Genomic DNA, 25,503 nt, shown 5'->3' with positions numbered 1-25,503 from the left:
TTTGAATATTGAAGTTCGTGTTCAAGTTTTTCCCATTTCAGAGTCCTGTCCTTCAGCATATGCAGGAGTTGGCTGACCGTTAACTCCTCTGACATCAGACGTTTTGTGTGCTCCTGCTCCATTTTCTCCATCAGCTGCTTCTGTTGTCTTCCCAGATTCTCCAACTCTATATCAAAGAACTCTTTCGTTGCATTCAACTCTTGCTCACAACGGCGAAGCATTTGTTCTAATTGCTGTTGTAGTTTGAAATGGAGTTGAGTTCGAGCCCGGTGTCCCTCAGAAATGGGCACATCAGTAGACTTGCCAGACTCAGAATCCACAGTTAAACTATGTTGTTGTTGCTCAGTGGAATTCTGTGCTGAAACTTTGTCTTTTGCACCTGAGTTGGGCTTACCATCATCCGTTCCAGAGTCTGGGCCGACTATCTTCACCGAGTTCTCACTCGTTATTGTTTGTAGGAAATGCCAGTCCATATTCATTTTCCTAATCCACTCCCGTCCTAGTAGTGGAGAACCTCCTTCAGATATCACATATAAGTCCATTATTTGACTGTCTTCGCCCTTGTGGACCACTGCAACCTCTATTTTCCCGATGGGGTACACTCTTTGCCCCGTGTATGTTTCCAATATAATCCCCGTATACTGTAGGGGAATATGTTGGAATAACCTTCCGTAATCTTTCTTATTTATGACCGTCAATGCCGATCCAGTGTCCAATTCCAGTTTTACTTGGACTCCTTCTATCTGAAGAGTGACCCAAATTGTCTGGAGGTCTGCACCCTTACCAGCGTTGAGTACTCTTAAGCTAGCCAGTTCATTACAGCTTAAGCTAGCCAGTTCATTACTGCTAGCGTCTGAATCGGACTCCTGTTCGGTCACCTTGTGTACCTTTGCGTATTTTCCTTGCGGTGACTTCTTGTTGCTGGTCTTCTTCCCTGACCTGCATACTCTAGCTATATGTCCAAGCCTACCACAAGTTCTACATTCTTGGTTTTTAAACCAACACTGGTTCTGATCATGCGTTGTCTTTCCACAACGATAACATTTGCCAGAACTCACACCCAATTTGTGTGCACTGAGCTCCGGTGACCGTAGCTGCATTACTGCCGTGCCTCTCGCTGCGGCTTCGTGTGCTGCTGCCATAGTGACCGCCTTCTCAAGCGTCAGCTCATTCTCCTCGAGCAGTCGCTTTTGTGTATCCTGTTTAAATAAACCACACACAAATTTGTCTCGAAGTGCCTCTGTCAGTCCCGTTCCAAACTGGCAATATTTCGCTAATTTACGCAATTCCAGCAAATAATCAGCATTGCTTTCATGCTGTAGCTGCCTTCTGTCATAAAATTTAAATCGTTCCGCTAGCATCAGCGGCGTGGGGTTTAGATGATCTTTCAGGACAGTAACAATCTCATCGAACGTCTTATCCGCCGGTTCATCTGGTGATAACAGGTGTTTCAATTGCCCGTATGTCTTCGCACCCATTAAATTTAATAATGTTAGAGCTTTATCTTGGTCACGAATTTTATTGGCCTTACAATAATTTTTTACTCTTTCAACATATATGGCCCAATCTTCGAGGTCACTATCAAAGGTGCTAATATTCCCGTGTTTAGGCATTGTAGATTTGCAATTTCTCAGATTTTATTTTGTTTACTTGTTATCAAAGATGGCGGCTTCCCGCTCTTGCCGTCGTCCTCCGCCCACAAAATGGCGGTTTTCCCGCGCTTGGCGGTCTTCACCCGTCCCCCGACGCCGTCTCCCTTCAGCCCTCGAGTGCGGCCCTTATCTTCGCCGCGATCGCCCGAGTGCTGCCCTTATCAGCGGATGCGATCGCTGGATCGCGAAGCGGCTCTCGGCTCTTATCAGGAGATGCGATCGCTCTGTTGAAACGCCTCCCGCTCGAAGCGGCTCTCGCGCCCTATTCCTCCAGCTCCCCCAGCCCCGTTCGTGCGGCCAACGCGGTCAACTGCCTGTCGCGTCGCTGCCCGGCTCAGACAACGGCTTACCCACCACCAAGCTGGAGAAGAAGCTGACGGTCGCCGATGGAGGCTCCGAGGTCAGGATGTCTTCCAGTGGGGTGGAGAGGGTGGAAACCTCTCTGCAACGTCCTGGCTGTGGACGAAGCTGCCGTGGAGTGACTGCCGCAGGGTCCGAATCAGACTCGTCGCCAGTGTTAAGTCTGTGAGTTGTTCAAGTAATTAATACTGAGACTTAATCAGTAACAATAAAACAGGTCTTTACTGGTTGGAGGTAGGGACTATACGTAGGTCTTTACTTCATGCCCACAGGCGGGAACTGAGGGGGATCAGTACCCACAGTACTATTTATACCCCTATGGCCAGGAGTGGTACTGCGTATCACTACGCCCAACAAGTAGTGCAGTCCTGTCCATAGGTTCAAAGTAGCACACATATTACATACACAACAGCCCCTGTGCTCGCTGACCTACATTGGCTCCCGGTTAAGTAACGCCTCAATTTTAAAATCCTCATCCTTGTTTTCAGGACCCAACCTGGTCCCACCCTCCCTCTCTTTAACCCCCTCTAGCCCTACAATCAATGTTCCCTTTAAGCTGCGTGGCCACGCAACACTCCAGGGAACCCGTGCAGCCAGTTTGCCGGCTTATCAATGTAAAAATCATGCATGGTTGGTATTTTGAATAGCCCGTGCAGCACCCTTTAAAAAATTAGTTTATGGGATGTGGGCGTCGCTGGCAAGGCCGGCATTTATTGCCCATCCATAATTGCCCTTGAGAAGGTGGTGGTGTGCCACCGCCTTGAACTGCTGCAGTCCGAGTGGTGAAGGTACTCCCACAGTGCTGTTAGGTAGGGAGTTCGAGGATTTTGACCCAGCAACGATGAAGGAATGGCGATATACTTCTAAGTCAGGATGGTGTGTGACTTGGAGGGAAACTTGGAGGTGGTGGTGTTCACATGTGCCTGCTGCCCTTGTCATTCTAGGCAGAAGAGGTCGCGGGTTTGGGAGGTGCTGTCGAAGAAGCTTTGGCGAGTTGCTGCAGTGCATCTTGTAGATGGTACACACTGCAGCCACGGTACGCCGGTGGTGGAGGGAGTGAATGTTTAAGGTGGTGGATGGGGTGCCAATCATGCAGGCTGCTTTGTCCTGGATGGTGTCGAGCTTCTTGAGTGTTGTTGGAGCTGCACTCATCCAGGCAAGTGGGCAGTATTCCATCACACTCCTTACTTGTGCCTTGTAGATGGTGGAAAGGCTTTGGGCAGTCAGGAGGTGAGACACTCACCGCAGAATACCCAGCCTCTGACCTGCTCTTGTTGCCACAGTATTTATGTGGCTGGTCCAGTTAAGTTTCTGGTCAATGGTGACCCCCAGGATGTTGATGGTGGGGTATTTGGCGATGGTAATGCCGTTGAATGTCAAGGAGAGGTGGTTAGACTCTTGCTTGTTGGAGATAGTCATTGCCTGGCACTTCTGTGGTGCGAATGTTACCTGCCACTTATCAGCCCAAGCTTAAACATCATCCAGATCTTGTTGCATGCGGGCATGGACTGCTTCATTATCTGAGGAATTGTGAGTGGCGTTGAACACTATGCAGTCATCAGCGAACACCCCCACTTCTGACCTTATGTTGGATGGAAGGTCATTGATGAAGCAGCTGAAGATGGTTGGGCCTAGGACACTGCCCTGAGGAACTCCTGCAGCGATGTCCTGGGGCTGTGATGATTGACCTTCGACCACCATAACCATCTTCCTTTGTGTTAGGTATGACTCCACCAGTGGAGAGTTTTCCCCCCGATTCCCATTGACTTCTGTTTTACTAGGGCTCCTTGGTGCCACACTCGGTTAACTGCTGCCTTGATGTCAAGGGCAGTTACTCTCACCTCATCTCTTTAATTCAGTACCTTTGTCCATGTTTGAACCAAGGCTGTAATGAGGCCGGGAGCCGAGTGGTCTTGGTGGAACCCAAACTGGGCATCAGTGAGCAGGTTATTGGTGAGTAAGTGCCGCTTGATAGCATTGTTGATGACACCTTCCATCACTTTGCTGATGATTGAGAGTAGACTGATGGGGTGGTAATTGACCAGATTGGATTTGTCCTGCTTTTTGTGGACAGGACATACCTGGGCAGTTTTCCACATTGTGGGATAGATGCCAGTGTTGTAGCTGTACTGGAACAGCTTGGCTAGAGGCGCGGCTAGCTCTGGAGCACAAGTCTTCAGTACGATAGCTGGGATGCTGTCGGGGCCCATAGCCTTTGCTGTATCCAGTGCGCTCAGCCGTTTCTTGATATCACGTGGAGTGAATCGAATTGGCTGAAGACTGGCTTCTGTGATGGTGGGGACCTCAGGAGTAGGCCGATATTGTCATGCACTTGGCACTTCTGGCTGAAGATTGTTGCAAACGCTTCAGCCTTGTCTTTTGCACTCACCTGCTCCACCATCATTGAGGATGGGGATATTCATGGAGCCTCCTCCTCCCGTTAGTTGTTTAATGGTCCACCACTATTCACAACTGGATGTGGCAGGACTGCAGAGCTTTGATCTGATCCATTGATTGTGGGTTCGTTTAGCCCTGTCCATAGAATGCTGCTTCTGCTATTTAGCATGCAGGTAGTCCTGTGTTGCAGCTTCCCCAGGTTGGCACCTCATTTTTAGGTACCCCTGGTGCTGCTCCTGGCATGCTCTTCTACACTCCTTATTGAACCAGGGTTGGTCCCCTGGCTTGATGGTAATGGTAGAGTGAGGGATATGCCGGGCCATGAGGTTACAGATTGTGGTGGAATACAATTCTGCTGCTGCTGATGGCCCACAGCGCCTCATGGATACCCAGTTTTGAGCTGCTAGATCTGTTCTGAATCTATCCCATTTAGCACGGTGGTAGTGCCACACAATACGATGGAGGGTGTCCTCAGAGTGAAGACGGGACTTCGTCTCCACAATGACTGTGCGGTGGTCACTTGTACCAATACTGTTCAGTTCAAATGCTTTATTGGCATGAAAGTTTACAGAGAACCATATTACTGTCATGGACAGATGCATCTGCAACAGGTAGATTGGTGAGGACGAGGCCAAGTAGGTTTTTCCCTCGTGTTGGTTCTCTCACCACCTGTCGCAGGCCCAGACTGGCAGTTATGTCCTTCAGGACTCGGCCAGCTCGGTCAGTAGTGGTGCTACCGAGCCACTCTTGGTGATGGACATTGAAGTCCCCCACCCAGAGTACATTCTGTGCCCTTGCTACTCTCAGTGCTTCTTCCAAGTGGTGTTCACCATGGAGGAGAACTGATTCATCAGCTGAGGGAGGGCGGTAGGTGGTAATCAGCAGGAGGTTTCCTTGCCCATGCTTGACCTGAAGCCATGAGACTTCATGGGTCCGGAGACAATGTTGAGGACTCCCAGGGCCACTCGTTCCCGATTGTGCCACCACCCCCGGTGGGTCTGTCCTGCCGGTGGGACAGGACATACCCAGGGATGGTGATGGAGGAGTTTGGGACATTAGCTGAAAGGTATGATTCTGTGAGTATGACTATGTCAGGCTGTTGCTTGACCAGTCTGTGGGACAGCTCTCCCAATTTTAGCACAAGTCCCCAGATGTTGGTGAGGAGGACTTTGCAGGGTCGACTGGGCTGGGTGTGCCGTTGCCGTGTCCGTAGTCGGTGCCGAGGTCCGTCCGATTTCATTCTTATTATTGTGTTTCGTAGCAGTTAGTTACAACTGACTGACGTGCTAGGCCATTTCCGACAGCAGTTAAGAGTCAACCACATTGCTGTGGGTCTGGAGTCACATATAGACCAGACCAGGTAAAGTCAGCAGATTTCCTACCTAAAGGACATTAGTGAACCAGATGGGTTATTACGATAATCCGATAGTTTCAGGGTCACCGTTACTGATACTAGCTTTTTATTCCAGATGAATTTAAATTCCCCAGCTGCTGTGGTGGGATTTGAACTTACGTCTCTGGATCATTAGTCTAGGCCTCTGGATTACTAGCCCAGTGACATTACCACTGTGCTACCTTCCCCTTAAAGGGTCATGCAGGGCCAAAACAATTACAGGGGACCCCCCGGAGATATCGGCGCTCCTCCAATTCTGGCCTCTTGAGAATCCCCTATTTTAGTCGCTCCACCATTGGTGGCCTGTGCCTTCAGCTGCCTAGGCCCCAAACTCTGGAATTCCCTCCCTAAACCTCTCCGCCTCTCCACATCTCTCTCCTTTAAGACGTTCCTTAAAACCTACCTTTTTCACCAAGCTTTTGGTCACCTGCCCTAATATCTCATTATCTGGCTCGGTGTCAAACTTTGTTTGTTAACGCTCCTGTGAAGCGCCTTGGGACCTTTTACTACATTAAAGGTGCTATAGAAATACAAGTTGTTGTTGATGTGATACATTTTGGTAGGAAGAATGAGGAGAGACAATACATGTTAAATGGTACAATTCTAAAGTGGGAGCAAGAACAGAGAGACCTGGGGGTGTTTGTGCACAAATCTCTGAAGGTGGCAGGACAGGTTAACAAAACAGTTAATAAAGCACATGGGATCCTGGGCTTTGTAAATAGAGGCAGAGAGTACAAAAGCCAGGAAGTTGTGCTAAACTGATATAAAACACTAGTTCGGCCCCAGCTGGAGTGTTGTGTCCAATTCTGGGCACCGCACTTTAGGAAGGACGTGAAGGCTTTGGAGAGGGTGCAGAAGAGATTCACTAGAATGGTTCCAGGGATGAGGGATTACAGTTACATGGAGAGGCTGGAGAAGCTGGGGTTGTTCTCCTTGGAGCAGAGAAGTCTAAGAGGAGATTTGATAGAGGTGTTTCAAATCATGAAGGGTTTAGATGGAGTAAATAAAGAGAAACTGTTTCCAATGGCTGAAGGGTCGATAACCCGAGTGCACAGATTTAAGGTGATTGGCAAAAGAACCAGAGGCGACAGGAGGAAAAACTTTTTTACACAACAAGTGGTTGGGGTTTGGAATGCACTGCCTGATAGGGTGGGGATACAGATTCAATAGTAGCCTTCAAAAGGGAATTGGATAAATACTTGAAGGAGAAAACATTACAGGGATTTGGGGAAAGAGCGGGGGGTGGGACTAACTGGATTGCTCTTCGAAGCAACCAGCGCAGACTCGATGGGCCGAGTGGCCTCCTTCTGTGCTGTACCGTTCTATGATTCTCTACACTCTCTCCAGAGGTTGAATGGTGCCCGTGTGTTTGGTACAGTAGGGGCCACACAGTTCCGGACGTGCAGTGATGGTTCTCTAGCTTTGCTCTGAGCGATTGCAATGCAACCTTAGCAAGTTTAACATTTAAAGAAAATTGATGTCACCAGAATTGAATGCGGTGCAGTATTGGAGCGCTGGGCTCTCGCTGCTGACCATCCCGGGCTCTGACTGAGCAGAACCTCCCTCAGTACAAATCCCCAGACAGCAGCACGTAGCAGACGGCGGTCTGGCGTTGTGTGTGAACACGCCTCGTGAGACCAGACTGTTGTGATTCTTCAGTCACACCCGGACAGGGAGGAGAGGCTGCACCGGAGCGGAGAGATTGCACCGGAGCACCGGGAGAGCAGAGACTGCACCGGAGCACCGGGAGAGGAGAGGCTGCACCGGAGCACCGGGAGAGGAGAGGCTGCACCGAAGCACCGGGAGAGGAGAGACTGCACCGGGAGAGGAGAGACTGCACCGGAGCACCGGGAGAGGAGAGGCTGCACCGAAGCACCGGGAGAGGAGAGATTGCACCGGAGCACCGGGAGAGGAGAGACTGCACCGGAGCACCGGGAGAGGAGAGGCTGCACCGGAGCACCGGGAGAGCTGAGGCTGCACCGGGAGAGGAGAGACTGCACCGGAGCACCGGGAGAGGAGAGACTGCACCGGAGCACCGGGAGAGGAGAGACTGCACCGGGAGAGGAGAGACTGCACCGGAGCACCGGGAGAGCAGAGACTGCACCGGAGCACCGGGAGAGCAGAGACTGCACCGGAGCACCGGGAGAGGAGAGACTGCACCGGGAGAGGCTGGAGTGAAGGGACGGGTTGGGTTTGAGCCGGAGCAGTGCTGAGCAGAGTGTGGACTGAGATGTGAACACTGGGCTCCAGACGGTGCAGTTTCTCTGGCTGGAGCTCCACGAAATTGACAAGTTGTGTTTCTCTGTTCAGTTTCAGCGCGGTCGCAACTTGGGGGGAAAAAAATGGGCTCGAAATTCGCCAAAGGCGGCGGCGGGGGCCGGCGGGAGGAGCGCCCCAGGTCGGTGTCGGTGCAGGAATTCTCCTCGGAGCCGGCGGCTCCTCCTCACTCCGCGCCGCCGGTGAGCGGCGACTCCCCGCCGGTCCTCAAACCCGACCGGCTGCTCTTCCAGAAGGCGGCGCCGGCTCCGTACGTGCGAAGGGTGGGTTGGATCCGGGAGATCCAGGCGCTGCTCCGGGAGCAGAGAGCCGAGCAGGCGGTCGGGCTCCTCCGGCTGCTCCGCAAGGTAAGGACTGTGCAGATAGCAGGGACACAACGGGCCGAGCGGCCGCCTGCTGACTCTCCCCAGGAATCAGTGTACAGGCAAATAAAATACATCCTCAGCAATTCTTCAAGATCTATATTCCCCCGGGGGGTGGGGAGCAGCTTTTAGTTAACAGTCCGTTTAATTACAGTCGATGTTAAGAAAAATTAACATTCAAAGCAGTGTTTGGGAGGATGGTCTAGTGGCAGGTGGAAGTGTTCGCCAGACTGAGCCGCCCCCAGGGCAATAGTGGGCATCCCTGTGCCGGATCCACTTGTGCGAGGTACAGTATCCCACCCAATGGGGACTCCCTTCCACTCGCCTCCCACCTCCCAGTTATTTTCAGTATTAGTCCTTCGGCCAGTTGAGATTGGATGTTGGGGCATATCAGCCCCGGGGGAGATGGGGACGGGTCCTGCACCCCAATCCCTAACCTGCCCAGGCCTCCTCTCTCTCAGCCTGAGCTGCTGTGTATTTCCAGCAATTTGTTTCAATTATAATATATTAAAATTTGGGCTAGAAATTCGTCCCGGGCGGTGGCGCAGAACGGGCGGTATCGGCTCGGCCGCCCGTTATACGCAGTGCCTGATATTCAGTTGCATTGACTGCAGTGGCAGTGAATATCAGGACGGCCGAGGCAATACCCGCTTTGCGGCAGCGCCCAAGCCGATTTTCTCGGCCTATATACATGCGGAGAGAGACAGAAAGAGGGAGAGTGCTCCCAGTGTCAGTGCTGGTCTCACGGGGAGCTTGCACTGCAGCGCTGGGCTCCGACAAGCTTCGGCCAATCTCCTGCTGCTGGGAGAAGCGTCACACAACCTCACAAAGACAAATTCTCCCTCTCCGTAAAGCCGCCCAAATCTCTCTTAAAATCCCACTGGAACACAATCAACTTGTTATTCGAAACAACTTAATTTGAACTTGTTTAATTCAAATTAGCGCTTAACTTGATTTTAAACTACAAATATGTAAATGCTCATTTAATTAAGTTTCTTAACTGGAATGATTGATGCTTTTGTGTAAAAAAAAATAAACTTAAGGAATATCCCAAGTGTTTCGGAAAACATTCAAAATCTAACTAAACATTGCAAATCTTATCCAAATATTCCCAAGCTCCCTAGATCTTACTGTACAAGACTGACTGCAATATTATAAAAACACTCTAAACCTCACTGCAACCTTCGAGTGTAACTAAAGCATGTGAAATCTCACAGTAAACATTCCAAATCTCACTGCTACATTCTAAATCTCGCTAAAACATTCCAAATTAAAATATTATAGATCTTGATGCAAACATGTGAAATATCACTAAAATATTCAAAACCTCACGAACAGATTCCAACTCTCACTGAAACATTCCAACTGTTGAGTCACTGGAGAAGGTGCAAAGATTTACTGGAATGATCCCAGAACTGGGATGTTCTACGTGTCAGGAAAGTTTGAACAGGCTGGGGTTCTTTTCTGTAGAAAAGAGGGGCGACCTGATAGAGGTCTTTAAGATTATGAAAGAGTTTGATAGGATAGACGTAGAAAAAAATGTTTCCATTAGTGGGGGGGAGACCGGAACTAGGGGCCATAAATATAAGATGGTGACCAATAAATCCAATAGGGAACTCAGAAGAAACTTAGAGAGCGGCTAGAATGTGGCACTTGCTACCACAGGGAGTGGTTGAGGCGACTTGCATAGATGCATTTAAGAGGAAACTAGATAAACATGAGGGAGAAAGGAATAGAAGGTTGTACTGATAGGGTGGGATGAAGCTGGTGTGGAGCATGGAATGGTGGGAGCGATTGGCCTGTTTCTGTGCTGTAAATACAATGTGGAGCGTGGAACGGTGGGAGCGAATGGCCTGTTTCTATAATAACAACAGAAAATGCTGGAAAAACTCAGCAGGTCAGGCAACATCCGTGGAGAGAAATTTGAGTTGACGTTTCGGGTTGGACCCTTCTTCAAAACTGGAAAGAAAAGAAACTAGATCGGAGGCAGGGCTGCGATCGGACAAAAGAATAAAAGAAACAAAAGAAGTAAAAGAGATTAGAAGCTAGACGAGATAGTAATAGGCTGAGATTAGGTGTAAAGTGTACTGGCAGGGCAAAAGATAGCTGCCAGGTGTGAGAGAAACAAAAGGAAAGGGGGGGGGGGCGGAAAGGAGTGGAACAATTACAAGAGAAAATGAAATGGGGGCCGAGCTTATGATCTGAAATTGTTGAACTCGATATTGAGTCCGGAAGGCTGCAGAGTGCCTAATCGGAAGATGAGGTGCTGTTCCTGGAGTTTACGTTGAGCTTCCGTGGAACAATACAAGAGGCCAAGGACGGTGAGGTCCGAGTGGGAATGGAGCGGTGAATTAAAGTGACAGGCGACCGGAAGCTCGGGGTCACCCTTACGGACTGAACGGAGGTGTTCCGCAAAGCGGTCACCCAATCTGCGTTTGGTCTCCCCAATGTAGAGGAGACCGCATCGTGAGCAGCGAATACAGTATACTAGATTGCGAGAAGTACAAGTAAATCGCTGTTTCACCTGGAAGGGGTGTTTGGGGCCCTGGACAGTGGGAAGGGGGGAGGTATAGGGGCAGGTGTTACATCTCCGCTTGCACGGGAAGGTGCCAGGCGAAGAGGAAGGGCTGTTTGGGGTGATAGAGGAGTGGACTAGGGTGTCTCGGAGGGAGCGGTCCCTGCGGAATGCTGAAAGGGGAGGGGAGGGGAAGATACGTTTGGTGGTGGGATCACTTTGGAGGTGGCGGAAATGCCGGAGGATGATCCGTTGAATGTGGAGGCTGGTGGGGTGAAAGGTGAGGACAAGGGGAACCCTATCGTGGTTCCGGGAGGGAGGGGCAGGGGTGAGGGCAGAAGTGCGGGAGATAGAACTGACACGGTCGAGGGCAGTGTCAACCACAGTAGAGGGGAATCCTCGGTTGCGGAAAAAGGAAGACATGTCTGAAGCACTGGTGTGGAAGGTGGCATCGTCGGAGCAGATACGGCGGAGGTGGAGAAACTGGGAGAATGGAATAGAGTCCTTACAGGAAGTAGGGTGGGAGGCAGTGTAGTCCAGGTAGCTGTGGGAAGTCTGGGCTTGTAGTAAATATTGGTCGATAACCTATCCCCAGAGATGGAGACGGAGAAGTCGAGGAAGGGAAGGGAAGAGTCCAAGATGGACCATGTGAAGGTGAGGGAAGGGTGGAAATTGGAGGCAAAGTGAATGAAATTGTCAAGTTCGGGGCGAGTGCAGGAAACGGCACCGATACAGTCATCAATGTATCGGAAAAAGAGGTGAGGGAGGGGACCCGAGTAGGACTGGAACAAAGATTGTTCCACATAGCCCACGAAAAGGCAGGCATAGCTAGGACCCATGCGGGTACCCATAGCAACACCTTTGATTTGGAGGAAATGAGTGGAGTTAAAGGAGAAGTTGTTCAATGTGAGAACAAGTTCAGCCAGGCGGAGGAGGGTCGTGGTGGATGGGGACTGGTCGGGCCTCTGTTCAAGGAAGAAGCGGCGCGCCCTCAGGCCATCCGGGTGGGGGATGGAGGTGTAGAGGGATTGTACGTCCATGGTGAAAAGGAAGCGGTTGGGGCCAGGAAACTGGAAACTGTTAAAGTGGCGGAGGGCGTCCGAAGAGTCGCGGATGTAAGTGGGAAGAGACTGGACAAGGGGAGAAAAGATAGAGTCAAGATAGGAAGAGATAAGTTCTGTAGGGCAAGAACAGGCTGAAACGATGGGTCTACCAGGGCAGTCCTGTTTGTGGATCTTGGGAAGGAGGTAGAAGCGGGCTGTGCGGGGTTGGGGAACTATGAGGTTGGTGGCAGTGGGGGGAAGATCTCCAGAGGAGATGAGGTCAGTGACAGTCTTGGAAACGGTGGTTTGATGTTCGGTAGTGGGGTCATGGTCCAGGTGGAGGTAGGAGGAGGTGTCGGAGAGTTGGCGTTCAGCTTCCGCTAGGTAGAGGTCAGTACGCCAAACAACAACAGCACCACCCTTGTCAGTGGGTTTAATGACAATGTCAGGGTTGGATCTAAGAGAATGGAGTGCTGCAAGTTCAGAGGGAGGTAGGTTGGAGTGAGTGAGGGGAGCAGAGAAATGGAGACGGCCGATGTCACGGCGGCAGTTAGCGATGAAAAGATCTAGAGAGGGTAAGAGGCCAGGGGGAGGGGTCCAGGTAGAACGGGAATTCTGCAAGCGGGAGAAAGGGTCAGTTGTGCGGGGGGAAGACTCCTGGCCAGTGAAGTGGGCACGGAGACGAAGGCGGCGGAAAAAGAGCTCAACATCGTGCCGAGCTCGAAATTCATTGAGGTGGGGGCGTAAGGGGATGAAGCTCGGGCCTTTGCTGAGGACTGATCGTTCAGGGTCAGAGAGTGGAAGGTCAGAGGGGATAGTGAAAACGCGGCAGGGGGTGGGATTGGGAGAAGGGGGGTCAGAGGAAAGTGAAGGGGAAGAAGGTTCCGGAGGGGCGTTGGTGTCCAAGAGTTGATGAAGCTTGCGATCCTTGACATCGGAAAGGAAGAAGAAAAGTTTTTTGTTGAAGCGTCGGATGAGTCGAAGGATGAAATGGAACTGTGGACCCAGACAGCTTTGAGATAGAGTGCTGAAGAGAGAAGTCGAGTGTGTTCATGTGGCGCCGCATGGCGTTGAGCGTGGATCTCAGGATGCGGCGAGAGCAGTAGTTCGAGGAACGATGAATATCTTGGAGATATTTGTAATCCTGGGTGGATCCGAAGCACGAAGGGTGGAAGTTTAGTTGGAATCCACGTGGAGTAAGTCGGAACCGGAGACAGTTGCTGAGGAAAATGATGTGGCTGTGAAACCGAGTCTTGGCAGATACCTGATCAAACACGAGAAGGGAAACTGAAAGTAATGAAGATGAACAAGGTTGAAGAGCCAAACGGAGATCCCGTCGAAGAGAAGAGCAGAACTTCTTCAAGGTAGGCATTCCTAGAAGAGGTGTGGCAGTGAACCAAACACTAGTACGATAGCAAAATACTGCAGATGTTGGAAATCCGAAATAACAACAGAAAATGCTGGAAAAACTCAGCAGGTCAGGCAGCCTGTTTCTATGCTGTAAATACAATGTGGAGCGTGGAACGGTGGGAGCGAATGGCCTGTTTCTGTGCTGTAAATACAATGCGGAGCGTGGAACGGTGGGAGCGAATGGCCTGTTTCTGTGCTGTAAATACAATGTGGAGCGTGGAACAGTGGGAGCGAATGGCTTGTTTCTGTGCTGTAAATACAATGTAATTATGCAAAATATTCCAGCTCTTATTGGAAGCGTTTCAAATTTCACCAAAAACATTTCAAATCAAATGAGAATTTTCCAAATCTGACTATTAAATTATAACTGTCGACAGTTCCATGTTAGAATTGGTTGTTGCTGCAAACAGTTATATAAAACAAATTTACTTAAAGAAAGTCATTGTCAAATACAACAGATCTTAGCCACTAGTGTTAGAAACATAGAAGATAGGAGCAGGAGTCGGCCATTCAGCCCTTTGAGCCTGCTCCGCCATTCAATGAGATCATGGCTGATCATCCAAATTCAGTACCCTGTCCCTGCCTTCTCCCCATATCCCTTGATCCCTTTAGCCTTAAGAAATATATCCAACTCCTTCTTGAATATATTTAATGAATTGGCCTCCACCGCCCTCTGTGGTAGAGAATTCCACAGGTTCACCACTCTCTGGGTGAAGAAATTCCTCCTCATCTCCGTCCTAAATGGCTTACCCCTTATCCTTAGACTATGACCCCTGGTTCTGGACTCCCCGACCATCGGGAACATCCTTCCTGCATCTAGTTAGGTTGGCTTTGGTCACCGTGCCAAGTAATCTCACTATAAATACAGTGCAGCAGCAGCATCCTGGGGGAAATTATAGGATGTCAACTATAAGGTGTTTTTGCCAGTGCTGTGTTGAAGAAAGATTTGCATTTATATAGCACCTTTCCTGACTGCGGGACGTTCCAAAGCTCATTGCAGCCAACTGAGTACTTATTTGAAGTGTCGTCACTGTTGTAATGTAGGAAACGTGGCTACCAAATTTGCACACAGCAAGATCCCACAAACAGCAATGAGAGAGATTTCCTGATAAACTTTTTTTTAATGTCTCATCTGAAAGACGGTATCTCTGACGGTGCCGCACTCCCTCAGTACTGCACTGGAGTGTCAGCCTGGATTATGTGCTCAAGTCTCAGGAGTGGGACCTGAACCCACGACATTCTGACTCGGAGGGGAAAGTGCTGCCCGCTGAACCACAGCTAACACAGCGATAGCTGCTGTCAGTGGGACAGCAACTGGGGGCAGTGTGATTGGCCTCGGGGAGTCCGAAATGAGTGGTGGGGGGGTGCGTGCGGGGGTTCCTGCTCTTTATCACTATTCACAGACCCTTGCGGGAAAGTGCATGTGTGATGTTTGATGAGGACAGGGAAGGGGTTAACGCTGGTGCTCTGTGAAACTCGCGCCTAGGCTTACGCGTGAAAAATGGACCACAAGCATGTGGAGTTTTTTTTCATTCTCCGGATCTGGGCGTCGCTGGCAAGGCCAGCATTTATTGCCCATCCCTAATTGCCCTTGAGAAGGTGGTGAGCTGTCTTCTTGAACCGCTGCAGTCCGTGTGGTGAAGGTGTTCCCACAGTGCTGTTAGGGAGTTCCAGGATTTTGACCCAGCGACGATGAAGGATCGGCGATATACTTCCAAGTCAGGATGGTGTGAGACTTGCAGGGGAACTTGGAGGCGGTGGTGTTCCCATGCGCCTGCTGCCCTTGTCCTTCTAGGTGGAAGAGGTTGCAGGTTTGGGAGGTGCTGCCGAAGAAGCCTTGGCGAGTTGCTGCAGTGCATCTTGTAGATGGTACACACTGCAGCCACGGTACGCCGGTGGTGGAGGGAGTGAATGTTTAAGGTGGTGGATGGGGTGCCAATCAAACGGGCTGCTTTGTCCTGGATGGTGTCGAGCTTCTCGAGTGTTGTTGCAGCTGCACTCACCCAGGCAAGTGGCGAGTATTCCATCACACTCCTTGTGCCTTGTAGATGGCGGAAAGGCTTTGGGGACTCAGGAGGTGAGACACTTGCCGCAGAATTCCCAGTCTCTGACCTGCTCTTGTTGCCACAGTATTTACGTGGCGGGTCCAGTTAAGTTTCTGGTCAATGGTGACCCCCAGGATGTTGATGGTGGGGGATTCGGCGATGGTAATGCCGTTGAATGTCAAGGGGCGGTGGTTAGACTCTCGCTTGTTGGAGATAGTCATTGCCTGGCACTTCTGTGGTGTGAATGTTACTTTAAGCGCCTTGGGACATTTTACTACGTTAAAGGCACTAAATAAATACAAGTTATTGCTGTTGTCGTTGCCACTTATCAGCCCAAGCCTGAATATCGCCCAGGTCTTGCTGCATGTGGGCACGGACTGCTTTATTATCTGAGGAGTTGCGAATGGAACTGGACACTGTGCAGTCATCGGCGAACATCCCGGTTCTGACTTTATGATGCAGTGAAAGTCATCGATGAAGCAGCCGAAGATGGTTGGGCCTAGCACACTGCCCTGAGGAACTCCTGCAGCGATGTCCAGGGCAGTGATGATAGGCCTCCAAGAACCACAACCATCTTCCTTTGTGCTAGGTAAGACTCCAGCCAGAGGGGCGTTTCCCCCCTGATTCCCATTGACTTCAGTTTTACTAGGGCTCCTTGATGCCGCACTCGATCAAATGCTGCCTTGACGTCACGGGCAGTTACTCTCCCCCACTTCAGTTCTTTTGTCCATGTTTGGACCAAGGCTGTAATGAAGTCTGGAGCAGAGTGGTCCTGGCGGAACCCAAGTTGATCATCAATGAGCAGGTTATTGGTGAGTAAGTGCCGCTTGACAGCACTGTCGACGACACCTTCCATCACTTTGCTGATGATTGAGAGTAGACTGATGGGGTGGTAATTGGCTGGATTGTATTTGTCTGCTTTTTGTGGACAGGACATACCTGGGCAGTTTTCCACATTGTCGGATAGATGTTAGTGTTGTAGCTGTACTGGAACAGCTTGGCTAGATGTGCGGCTAGTTCTGGAGCACAAGTCTTCAGCACGATAGCCGGGATGTTGTCGGGGCCCATAGCCTTTGCTGTATCTAGTGCGCTCTGCTGTCTCTTGATATCATGTGGAGTGAATCGAATTGGCTGAAGACTGGCTTCTGTGATGGTAGAGCAGGCGAAATGGATCATCCACTTGACACTTCTGGCTGAATATGGTTGCAAATGCTTCAGCCTTGTCTTTTGCATCACGGCATTAGCTCCACGCTTCCAGAGGTTTCCGCTGAGCCTGATTGGAGCAAGGCAGGAGGCAGACTGGGAATAGAAAGGATATTTGAAGAAGTGAGTCCGAGGCCCCGGGCATTGTCCGAGGCCCCCATTCACACAGACTTCCTCCAGTCTGGAAGTCTAATTGCTGCTCATGATTTGGTCCCTGCTGTACGTCAGTTCCAGATCCCAGTCCCACTCTGACCTTTGTCTTTGGCCTCCTGCCTTCCTCTCCCTAGGCGCAGTGCGAGCTTCAGGAACAATATTGTGATCTTTCTCCTGGGCAATCTTCATCCTTCAGGTCTCAGCAGTGACTTGAGCAACTTCCAACTTTCGTCATCTCCCTCAGTTGATGCCAGTTTCCTACATTCACATTCCACTTTGTTCCCTTCTACTTTGGAAATGTTGTACTCTCCTTCTGTCGTTCCAATGCCTTTTCACAGCCCAAATAAGATGGCCTTTGTATATGGTGTCGGCCGTGGCTCAGCTGATGTCACTGTTGTCTGAGTCACAAGCTCGTGGGTTCAAGCCCCACTCCAGAGACTTCAGCACATAATCCAGGCTGACACTCCCAGTGCAGCACCGAGGGAACACTGCACTGTCGGAGTGGCGGTACTGAGGGAGCGCCGCACTGTCGGAGGGGCAGCACTGACGGAGCGCTGCACTGTCGGAGGGGCAGTACTGAGGGAACGCCGCACTGTCAGAGGGATGGTACCGAGGGAGCGCCGCACTGTCGGAGGGGCGGTGCTGAGGGAGCGCCGCACTGTCGGAGGGGCGGTACTGAGGGAGCACCGCACTGTCGGAGGGGCAGCACTGAGGGAGCGCCGCACTGTCGGAGGGGCAGTACTGAGGGAGCGCCGCACGGTCGGAGGGGCGGTACTGAGGGTGGGCCGCACTGTCGGAGGGGCAGTACTGAGGGAGCGCCGCACTGTCGGAGGGGCAGTACTGAGGGAGCGCCGCACTGTCGGAGGGGCGGTGCTGAGGGAGCGCCGCACTGTCGGAGGGGCAGCACTGACAGAGCGCCGCACTGTCGGAGGGGCAGTACTGAGGGAGCGCCGCACTGTCGGAGGGGCAGTACTGAGGGAGCGCCGCACTGTCGGAGGGGCAGTACTGAGGGAGCGCCGCACTGTCAGAGGGATGGTACTGAGGGAGCGCCGCACTGTCGGAGGGGCAGTACTGAGGGAGCGCCGCACTGTCGGAGGGGCGGTGCTGAGGGAGCGCCGCACTGTCGGAGGGGCAGCACTGAGGGAGCGCCACACTGTCGGAGGGGCGGTACAGAAGGAGCGTCGCACTGTCGGAGAGGCTGTACTGAGGGAGCGCTGTACTGAGGGAGCGCTGCACTGTTGGAGGGGCAGTACTGAGGGAGCGCTGCACTGTCGGAGGGACGGTACTGAGGGAGCGCCGCACTGTTGGAGGGACGGTACTGAGGGAGCGCGGTACTGAGGGAGCGCCGCACTGTCGGAGGGGTGGTACTGAGGGAGTGGCGCACTGTCGGAGGGGCGGTACTGAGGGAGCGGCGCACTGTCGGAGGGGCGGTACTGAGGGAGCGCCGCACTGTCGGAGGGGCGGTACTGAGGGAGCGCCGCACTGTCGGAGGGGCGGTACTGAGGGAGCGCCGCACTGTCGGAGGGGCGGTACTGAGGGAGCGCCGCACTGTCGGAGGGGCGGTACTGAGGGAGCGCTGCGCTGTCGGAGGGGCGGTACTGAGGGAGCGCCGCACTGCCGGAGGGGCGGTACTGAGGGAGCGCCGCACTGCCGGAGGGGCGGTACTGAGGGAGCGCCGCACTGTCGGAGGGGCGGTACTGAGGGAGCGTGGTACTGTCGGAGGGGCAGTACTGAGGGAGCGTGGTACTGTCGGAGGGGCAGTACTGAGGGAGCGCCGCACTGTCGGAGGGGCAGTACTGAGGGAGCGCTGTACTGTCGGAGGGGCGGTACTGAGGGAGTGCTGCACTGTCGGAGGTGCTGTTTTTCGAATGAGACGTTAAACCGAGGCCCCGTCTGCTCTTTCAGGTGGATGTAAAAGATACCGCAGGCACTATTTCGAAGAAGAGCAGGGGGAGTTCTCCCCGGTGTCCTGGGACTAATATTTATCCCTCAACCAGCATCACTAAAACAGGTTATCTGGTCATTATCACATTGCTGTTCATGGGACCTTACTGTTTGCAAATTGGCTGCTGTGTTTGTAACATTACAACAGTGACTACACTGCAAAAGTACTTTATTGCTGCAAAGTACTTTGGGAGGTCTGAGGTCGCTGAGAGACTTGCCGCGTGTTTGCAGCGCAGTTTCACATTACCAACATTTGTATTTTTATTCTTTTTATCACTCTCCTTTTTGGAGCTCGGTTTTCAGATTTCCAGGAATTTAGCTTTCTTTTCCTGCGATTGTGTTGTTGCTGAGTTTTCTTTGTGCACACTATTTCTAAAGGTGTCGTTAAAGTCAAAAGGATGGGAAGTGTTGCTGAGCCAAGCATTTAGCGTGTGTGCTGGGGAGTTTTGAATACAAATCTTCTTCATCCAGCTGCCTGGGGAACGAGCCCCACTTAGAAATAGGAGTTCAGAAAATTACCTTTCATTTCCCCACCCCACCCCCGATGTACATAAATGGTCACTAAAAATATAAATTTACTAGTAAACCTCTTGTGGTATTGCCCAGGGCAAGGAGAAGGAAGGGAAGCAATCGGTCAGGCAGGGAAGGTGCATGGGGCTGGGAAACAACAGTCGGGATAGGGTGTGGCGTATGATAGGGAGGGGGGGATGGTTGGAGCTGGAGTTTATATGAAATGAATGGTTAAATGTACTGTGCAGTGGGGTACTGAGCCTGTGCGGTGTGAGTTAGCTGACAGCCAATGCAGTGCAGGGGTGCTAAAGTTGACATCAGCAGTCCCTGGATTAGGATGCTTGTCCAGTGCCCCCTGTGGCTGGAAAATGCACGTGTATGTGCATTGGGGTTAGGGCAGGGTTGGGCTCGACGGTGATGCCCATCATGGTGGAATAGTCCACCGCCGCTCACCAAGGAAGGTTTCATCTGGGCGAAGACTCCACCAGGTGCTGGACTGGGCGAGGTGCGGGGCAATGGGCCAGGGTTCAGAGGCCGATTTAGCCCCTGCAAAATCATTGGCCTGTCACAAACCCTGAATTCTGCTCAAAAACTAAATCCACCAATGAATAAGTCATGAGACAAATGTTTGTATATTAAACAGTACGGTGCCTGCTCGGAAATGAAGGTGTTAGCAATGAGAGGGGCTCGCAAGATCTAGATTGTCTAGGCTCGTACAGGAAGATTGACCCCTAGGTGCAGGGACTGGAGAGTGTCTGAATCTTGTGAAATTGTATCCCGACATTACATTGAGTTTGCAGCACAGAAACAGGCCATTCGGCCCAACTGGTCTGTGCCGGTGTTTCTGCTCCACACGAGCCTCCTCCCACCCTACTTCATCTCACCCCATCAGCAGATCCTCTATTCCCTTCTCCCTCATGTGTTTATCCAGCCTCCCCTTAAATGCATCGATACTATTCACCTCAACCACTCCCTGTGGTAGCGGGTTCCACATTCTCACCACTCTCTGGGTAAAGAAGTTTCTCCTGAATTCCCTATTGGATTTATTGGTGACGATCTTATATTTATGGCCCTGAGTTTTGGTCTCCTCCATAAGCGGAAACATCTCCTCTATGTCTACCCTATCGAACCCGTCATAACCTTCGATCTCTGTTAGGTCTCCCCTCAGTCTTCTCTTTTCTACAGAAAGGAACCCCAGCCTGTTCAATCTTTCCTGATAGTTGTAACTTCTCAGTTCTGATATCATCCATGTGAATCTTTTTTGCACTTTCCCCAGTGCCTCTATATCTGTTTTATAATGTGAAGACCAGGACTGTGCACAAAACCCCAAGTGTGGTCTAACCAAGGTTCAATACAAGTTTTTAACATAACTTCCCTGCTTTTCAATTCTGTCCCTCTAGAAATGAATCCCAGTGCTTGGTTTGCTTTTATTAACCTTATTAACCTACGTCACTACTTTTAGTGAATCTGCACCCCTAGATCCCTCTGCTCCTCTACCCTATTTAGATATTTATTATCCAAGCTGTATGTGGCCTCCTTCCTCCTCCTAAAATGCAACGTGAGTCAGTACCTCAGGAGAGGAGTATGAGGGAACTATGTACAACATTTACAGAGGAATAGTGGACTTTGTATATATCAGATCAGAACATGTCAAAAATTGCACTTGACTTCCATACAACGCTTAACAGGGGGTGAAAATGTACTCCTGTTTCGAGTGAGAGTCCTGCTGTCTGACAGTGTGTAAGGCCACAGCTGTTCACCCTGCTCGCTCTTGTTAATAGTGACAGTAGTGAGACTGTCCAGTTTTGCACTGAACCTCACTTGGAGCGACAATAACACAAAGGGAATGATTTCCTCTGGAACAAAACTGTCAATCCTTTCTGTATCAGGGTTATGATTACTAACTCGGGTGGGAAGCCTCTCCCAGGATCCATATGTGACAGAAATAATTGGCTTGCAAGCACAAAAACCAAATCAGCTGTGGATTCCAAATCTGTGAGAAACGAATCCAGTTGTCGAGAGCATAAATTTAAGACCATAAATGGAGCAGTCAGGAGAAAGAACACAGAGGGGGTCAAATTCAACTTCGAAGTGGGCACAAAACGGGCAGTAGTGGATTGGCCGCCCGTTATACAAGAAGTCAACGGAAAGGGGACTCGGACAGGGTGTATTATGGGCAGCCATCCACGACGGTCCATTCCGCACACCCCTGAGCTTGAATTTTGCCCCCAGATTGTCCCACCAGAAAGAGTTGGGGGAAGCAGAATCCACAATAGCTTTTAAAAGGGATGTGGATCAATGTTTACAAAAATTATTTCAATGGGTAATGGGGAAAGGCCAGGGAAATGGGACTAATTAGAAAGCCCTTTCAGATAATCAGCACTGGCGTGATGGGCCAGATGGTCTCCTGCTATGCTGTAAAATTCTACCGTTCTATGATTTTTTTGCTTTTGCAGTTTTCAGTAAGTGGATCTGGCCCCTGGATTAGGGAGCCTGTCAGCCTGATTTACTCACACCCCCTAATCTCCTTTGTCCTTTAGTAAGATTTCAATAGCATTAGAATTAACGGAATTAGAAGTCTCTCGACTGTATTCCAAATATGGAGAAGGTAGGAAGATCAGTGGGTTTTCTTTTTGAAGAGATTATGCTGGAGGTACAGCAGGGGTAGCAACCTGCTCAAAGGAAATAATCAGTAGCCTTGACACCAGCAAGAGAACCTCTGGTGCAGTTAGTCAGGCCCATGTTTATTTATTACATTATATTTAAATTACATTGCCCCCAAAATAAACGTTTAGATGACACACCTTTGGGATGCCTGCAGTCAGAACGGGTAATGTAGAGCCGCTGGAGGGTGTGCAACCCCCTTCCTGTAAACCTACCCAGCTCAGGTCTCCCTAACCCAAACACACACCCAGACAATCCCCAAAAGGACAACTCAGAACAAGGGGGGGGGGCAGGGTGTCACAAGCTACCAACAGACCTCTCCAAAAGGGCAAGGCCCAACACTGAAAGGCCACTACACCATTCTAGCTGGTCCCTCGATATCCCACTGACCCGACCAAACTCCAGCGATCAACCCAAACCATTTGATCATCCCAAACAACTATTTCTAGTGTTTGTACTGCTCTGCCAAAGGCCACGGTGTCGGTACCCTGCGATAAAACTGTGCAGTGACTTCACAAAGCCTCTCTACAGATTCTTTTCTGAATATAGATAGTTCCTCCACCAAACCACCCCACCAACCTTTGGTCTCCGCCACCAACTCCATCCCTCTCCCTGGCAACTGAAGCTGAACCAGACCATTTGCAACCTCGGTGTTGTATCTGACCCCGAGATGAGCTTCCGACCACATATCTGTGCCATCACCAAGACCGCCTACTTCCACCTCCATAACATTGCCTGTCTCCGCCCCTGCCTCAGCTCATCTGCTGCTGAAACATTCATTCATGCTTTTGTTACCTCTAGACTCGACTATTCCAACACACTCCTGGCCGGCCTTCCATATTCCACCCTCCATAAACTTGAGCTCCTCCAAACTCTGCTGCCCGTATCCTAACTTGTGCCAAGTCCCATTCCACCATCGCCCCTGTGCTTGATGACCTACATTGGCTCCCAGTCCGGCAACACCTCAATTTAAAAATTCTCATCCGTTTTTTTACAAATCCCTCCATGGCCTCGCTCCTCCCTATCTCTCTGTAACCTTCTCCAGCCGTAGAACCCTCCAAGATCTCTGTGCTCCTCCAATTCTGACCTTTTGCGCATCCCCGATTTTAATCGCCCCACCATTAGCTCTGGCATTCCCTCCCTAAACCTCTCCGCCTCTCCACCTTTAAGACGCTCCTTGAAACCTTCCTCTTTGACCAAGCTATTGGTCATCTGTCCTAATATCTCCTTATGTGGCAGTGTCAAATTTTGTTCGATAACAGTCCTATGAAGTGCCTTAGGATGATTTACTATGTTAAAGGCGCCATATAAATGCAAGTTGTTGTTTGTTGGTACACAGGACAGAGAGGGACAGACAGTGGTACACACAACACAGCGGAACCGATAGCGGTATCCACACACATAGGACAGTCAGCAATACAGTGACACCATGGAACATGCAAGGGTCCTCCCTCCTTCGTTGTGCTTTCTGCTCTGTTTTTGTTGTTCCTCTCCCCGCGAGATGCAGACTTAAGTAGCTTCCCCGAGGCACCACCGACCATGGGAACCTTGTTCAAGTGGCCATTTCATGTTCATGAGCATGGGCAGTGAGACAGAGGAATGTGGTGCTCTTTCATTTCCATATCCCTTCGCTCCACATACACTTTGGGTAAGAACAGTGCTGTTGGAGCTGGAACCCCTGTTTTCATTGGTTGCTGAACTGATTTCCTCAGAGTCTGAAGTTTCTGGAGCTGATTGGTACTTTGAGAGCATGTGCAGTATAAACCAAGGGGCTGACTGGAGGGCAATTAGTGATGGACAGGAACTACACTGTTCCCACACAAGCTCAGAAAATTCTCCTTTGCAATTCTGAGGCATTCAACAAATTGATTCTAATTGGCAGCAAGTACACAAGTGTTATTAATCCAAGTTAGAGGGACCGTATCACACTTTGGAACGAGATACCGCCAGGGTATGAATTTTCACAATTCCTGAGCACGGTTCAAGTTCCTCCCAATGCATTCATTACAATAATGAGTTTTAAATACTGAGAACATGTAGCCATCGTATTGGATAGCAGACCTGGCTCATAAGCTCCTGTGTTCATATATTAACCTCAGATACACTGGGCAGGAATAATGGGTGACTTTAATCTGCATATAGATTGGGCTAACCAAATCAGTAACAATACTGTGGAGGAGGAATTCCTGGAGTGTATACGGGATGGTTTCCTGGACCAATATGTCGAGGAACCAACTAGAGATCAGGCCAACTTAGACTGGGTATTATGTAATGAGAAAGGAATAATTAGCAATCTTGTGCGAGGCCCCTTGGGGCGGAGCGATCATAATATGATAGAATTCTTCATTAAGATGGAGAGTGAAGTATTTGACTCGGAGACTAGGGTCCTGAATTTAAATAAAGGAAACTACGATGGTAGGAGGCGCGAGTTGGGTAGGATGGATTGGGGAACGTTACTCCAAGTGTTGACGGTGGATAGGCAATGGCAAACATTTAAAGATTGCATGGATGAACTACAGAATTTGTTCATCCCTGCTTGGCATAAAAAGAAAACAAAAAAGGTGACTCAACCGTGGCTAACAAGGGAAATTAGGGATAGCATAAGATCCAAAGAGAGGACATATAAATTGGCCAGAAAAAGCAACAAACCTGAGGATTGGGAGCAGTTTAGGATTCAGCAAAGGAGGACAAAGGGATTAATTAAGAGGGGGGAAATAGAGTATGAGAGTAAGCTTGCAAGGAACATAAAAACTGACTAAAAGCTTCTATAGATATGTGAAGAGAAAAAGATTGGTGAAGTCAAGCATAGGTCCCTTGCAGTCAGAATCAGGGGAATTTATAATGGGGAACAAAGAAATGGCAGACCAATTAAATACATACTTTGGTTCTGTCTTCACAAAGGAGGACACAAATAATCTCCCAGAGATGTCAGGGAACATAAGGTCTAATGAAAGGGAGGAACTGAATGAAATCAGTATTTGTAGGGAAATGGTGTTAGGGAAATTGACGGGATTGAAGGCCAATAAATCCCAAGGGCCTGATAATCTACATCCTACGGTACTTAAGGAAGTGGCTCCAGAAATAGTAGATGTATTGCTGGTCATCTTCAAAAATTCTATAGAATCTGGAACAGTTCCCATGGATTGGAGGGTAGCTAATGTTACCCCACTATTCAAAAAAAGTGGTAGAGAGAAAACGGGGAATTATAGACCGGTAAGCCTGACATCGGTAGTGGGGAAAATGCTAGAGTCCATTATAAAAGATGTAATAGCAGAGCACTTAGAAAACAGCAACAGGATCGGACAAAGTCAACGTGGATTTACAAAAGGTAAATCGTGCTTGACTAATCTACTGGAAATTTTTGAGGATGTAACTGGTAGAATAGATAAGGGAGAACCAGTGGATGTGGTGTATTTGGACTTTCAGAAGGCTTTCGATAAGGTCACGCATAAGAGATTAGCGTGTAAAGTTAAAGCGCAAGGGATTGAGGGCAAGGTACTGACTTGGATAGAGAACTGGTTGGCAGACAGGAAGCAAAGAGTTGGAATAAACGGGTCTTTTTCCGAGTGGCAGGC

The 25,503-nt window shown here is 50.2% G+C and overlaps 1 protein-coding gene across 1 annotated transcript in view; it reads left to right on the top strand.

Moving 5' to 3' along the window:
• Positions 1–7,255: 7,255 nt before the first annotated feature.
• Positions 7,256–25,503, top strand: part of LOC147104934 (leucine-rich repeat-containing protein 75B-like) — a 116,834-nt gene continuing 98,586 nt past the window's right edge. The window contains exon 1 of the mRNA XM_085962197.1: positions 7,256–8,555. Coding sequence (XP_085818323.1) covers positions 8,145–8,555 — 411 coding nt within the window. The 5' untranslated portion in view covers positions 7,256–8,144. The remainder of the gene's footprint in view (positions 8,556–25,503) is intronic.

This window comes from Somniosus microcephalus, chromosome 19 (assembly GCF_052327205.1).
Source record: "Somniosus microcephalus isolate GS21.2 chromosome 19, FLI_Smic_1.0, whole genome shotgun sequence".
Classification (NCBI taxonomy): domain Eukaryota; kingdom Metazoa; phylum Chordata; class Chondrichthyes; order Squaliformes; family Somniosidae; genus Somniosus; species Somniosus microcephalus.
This window is presented reverse-complemented; position numbering and strand designations above follow the sequence as displayed.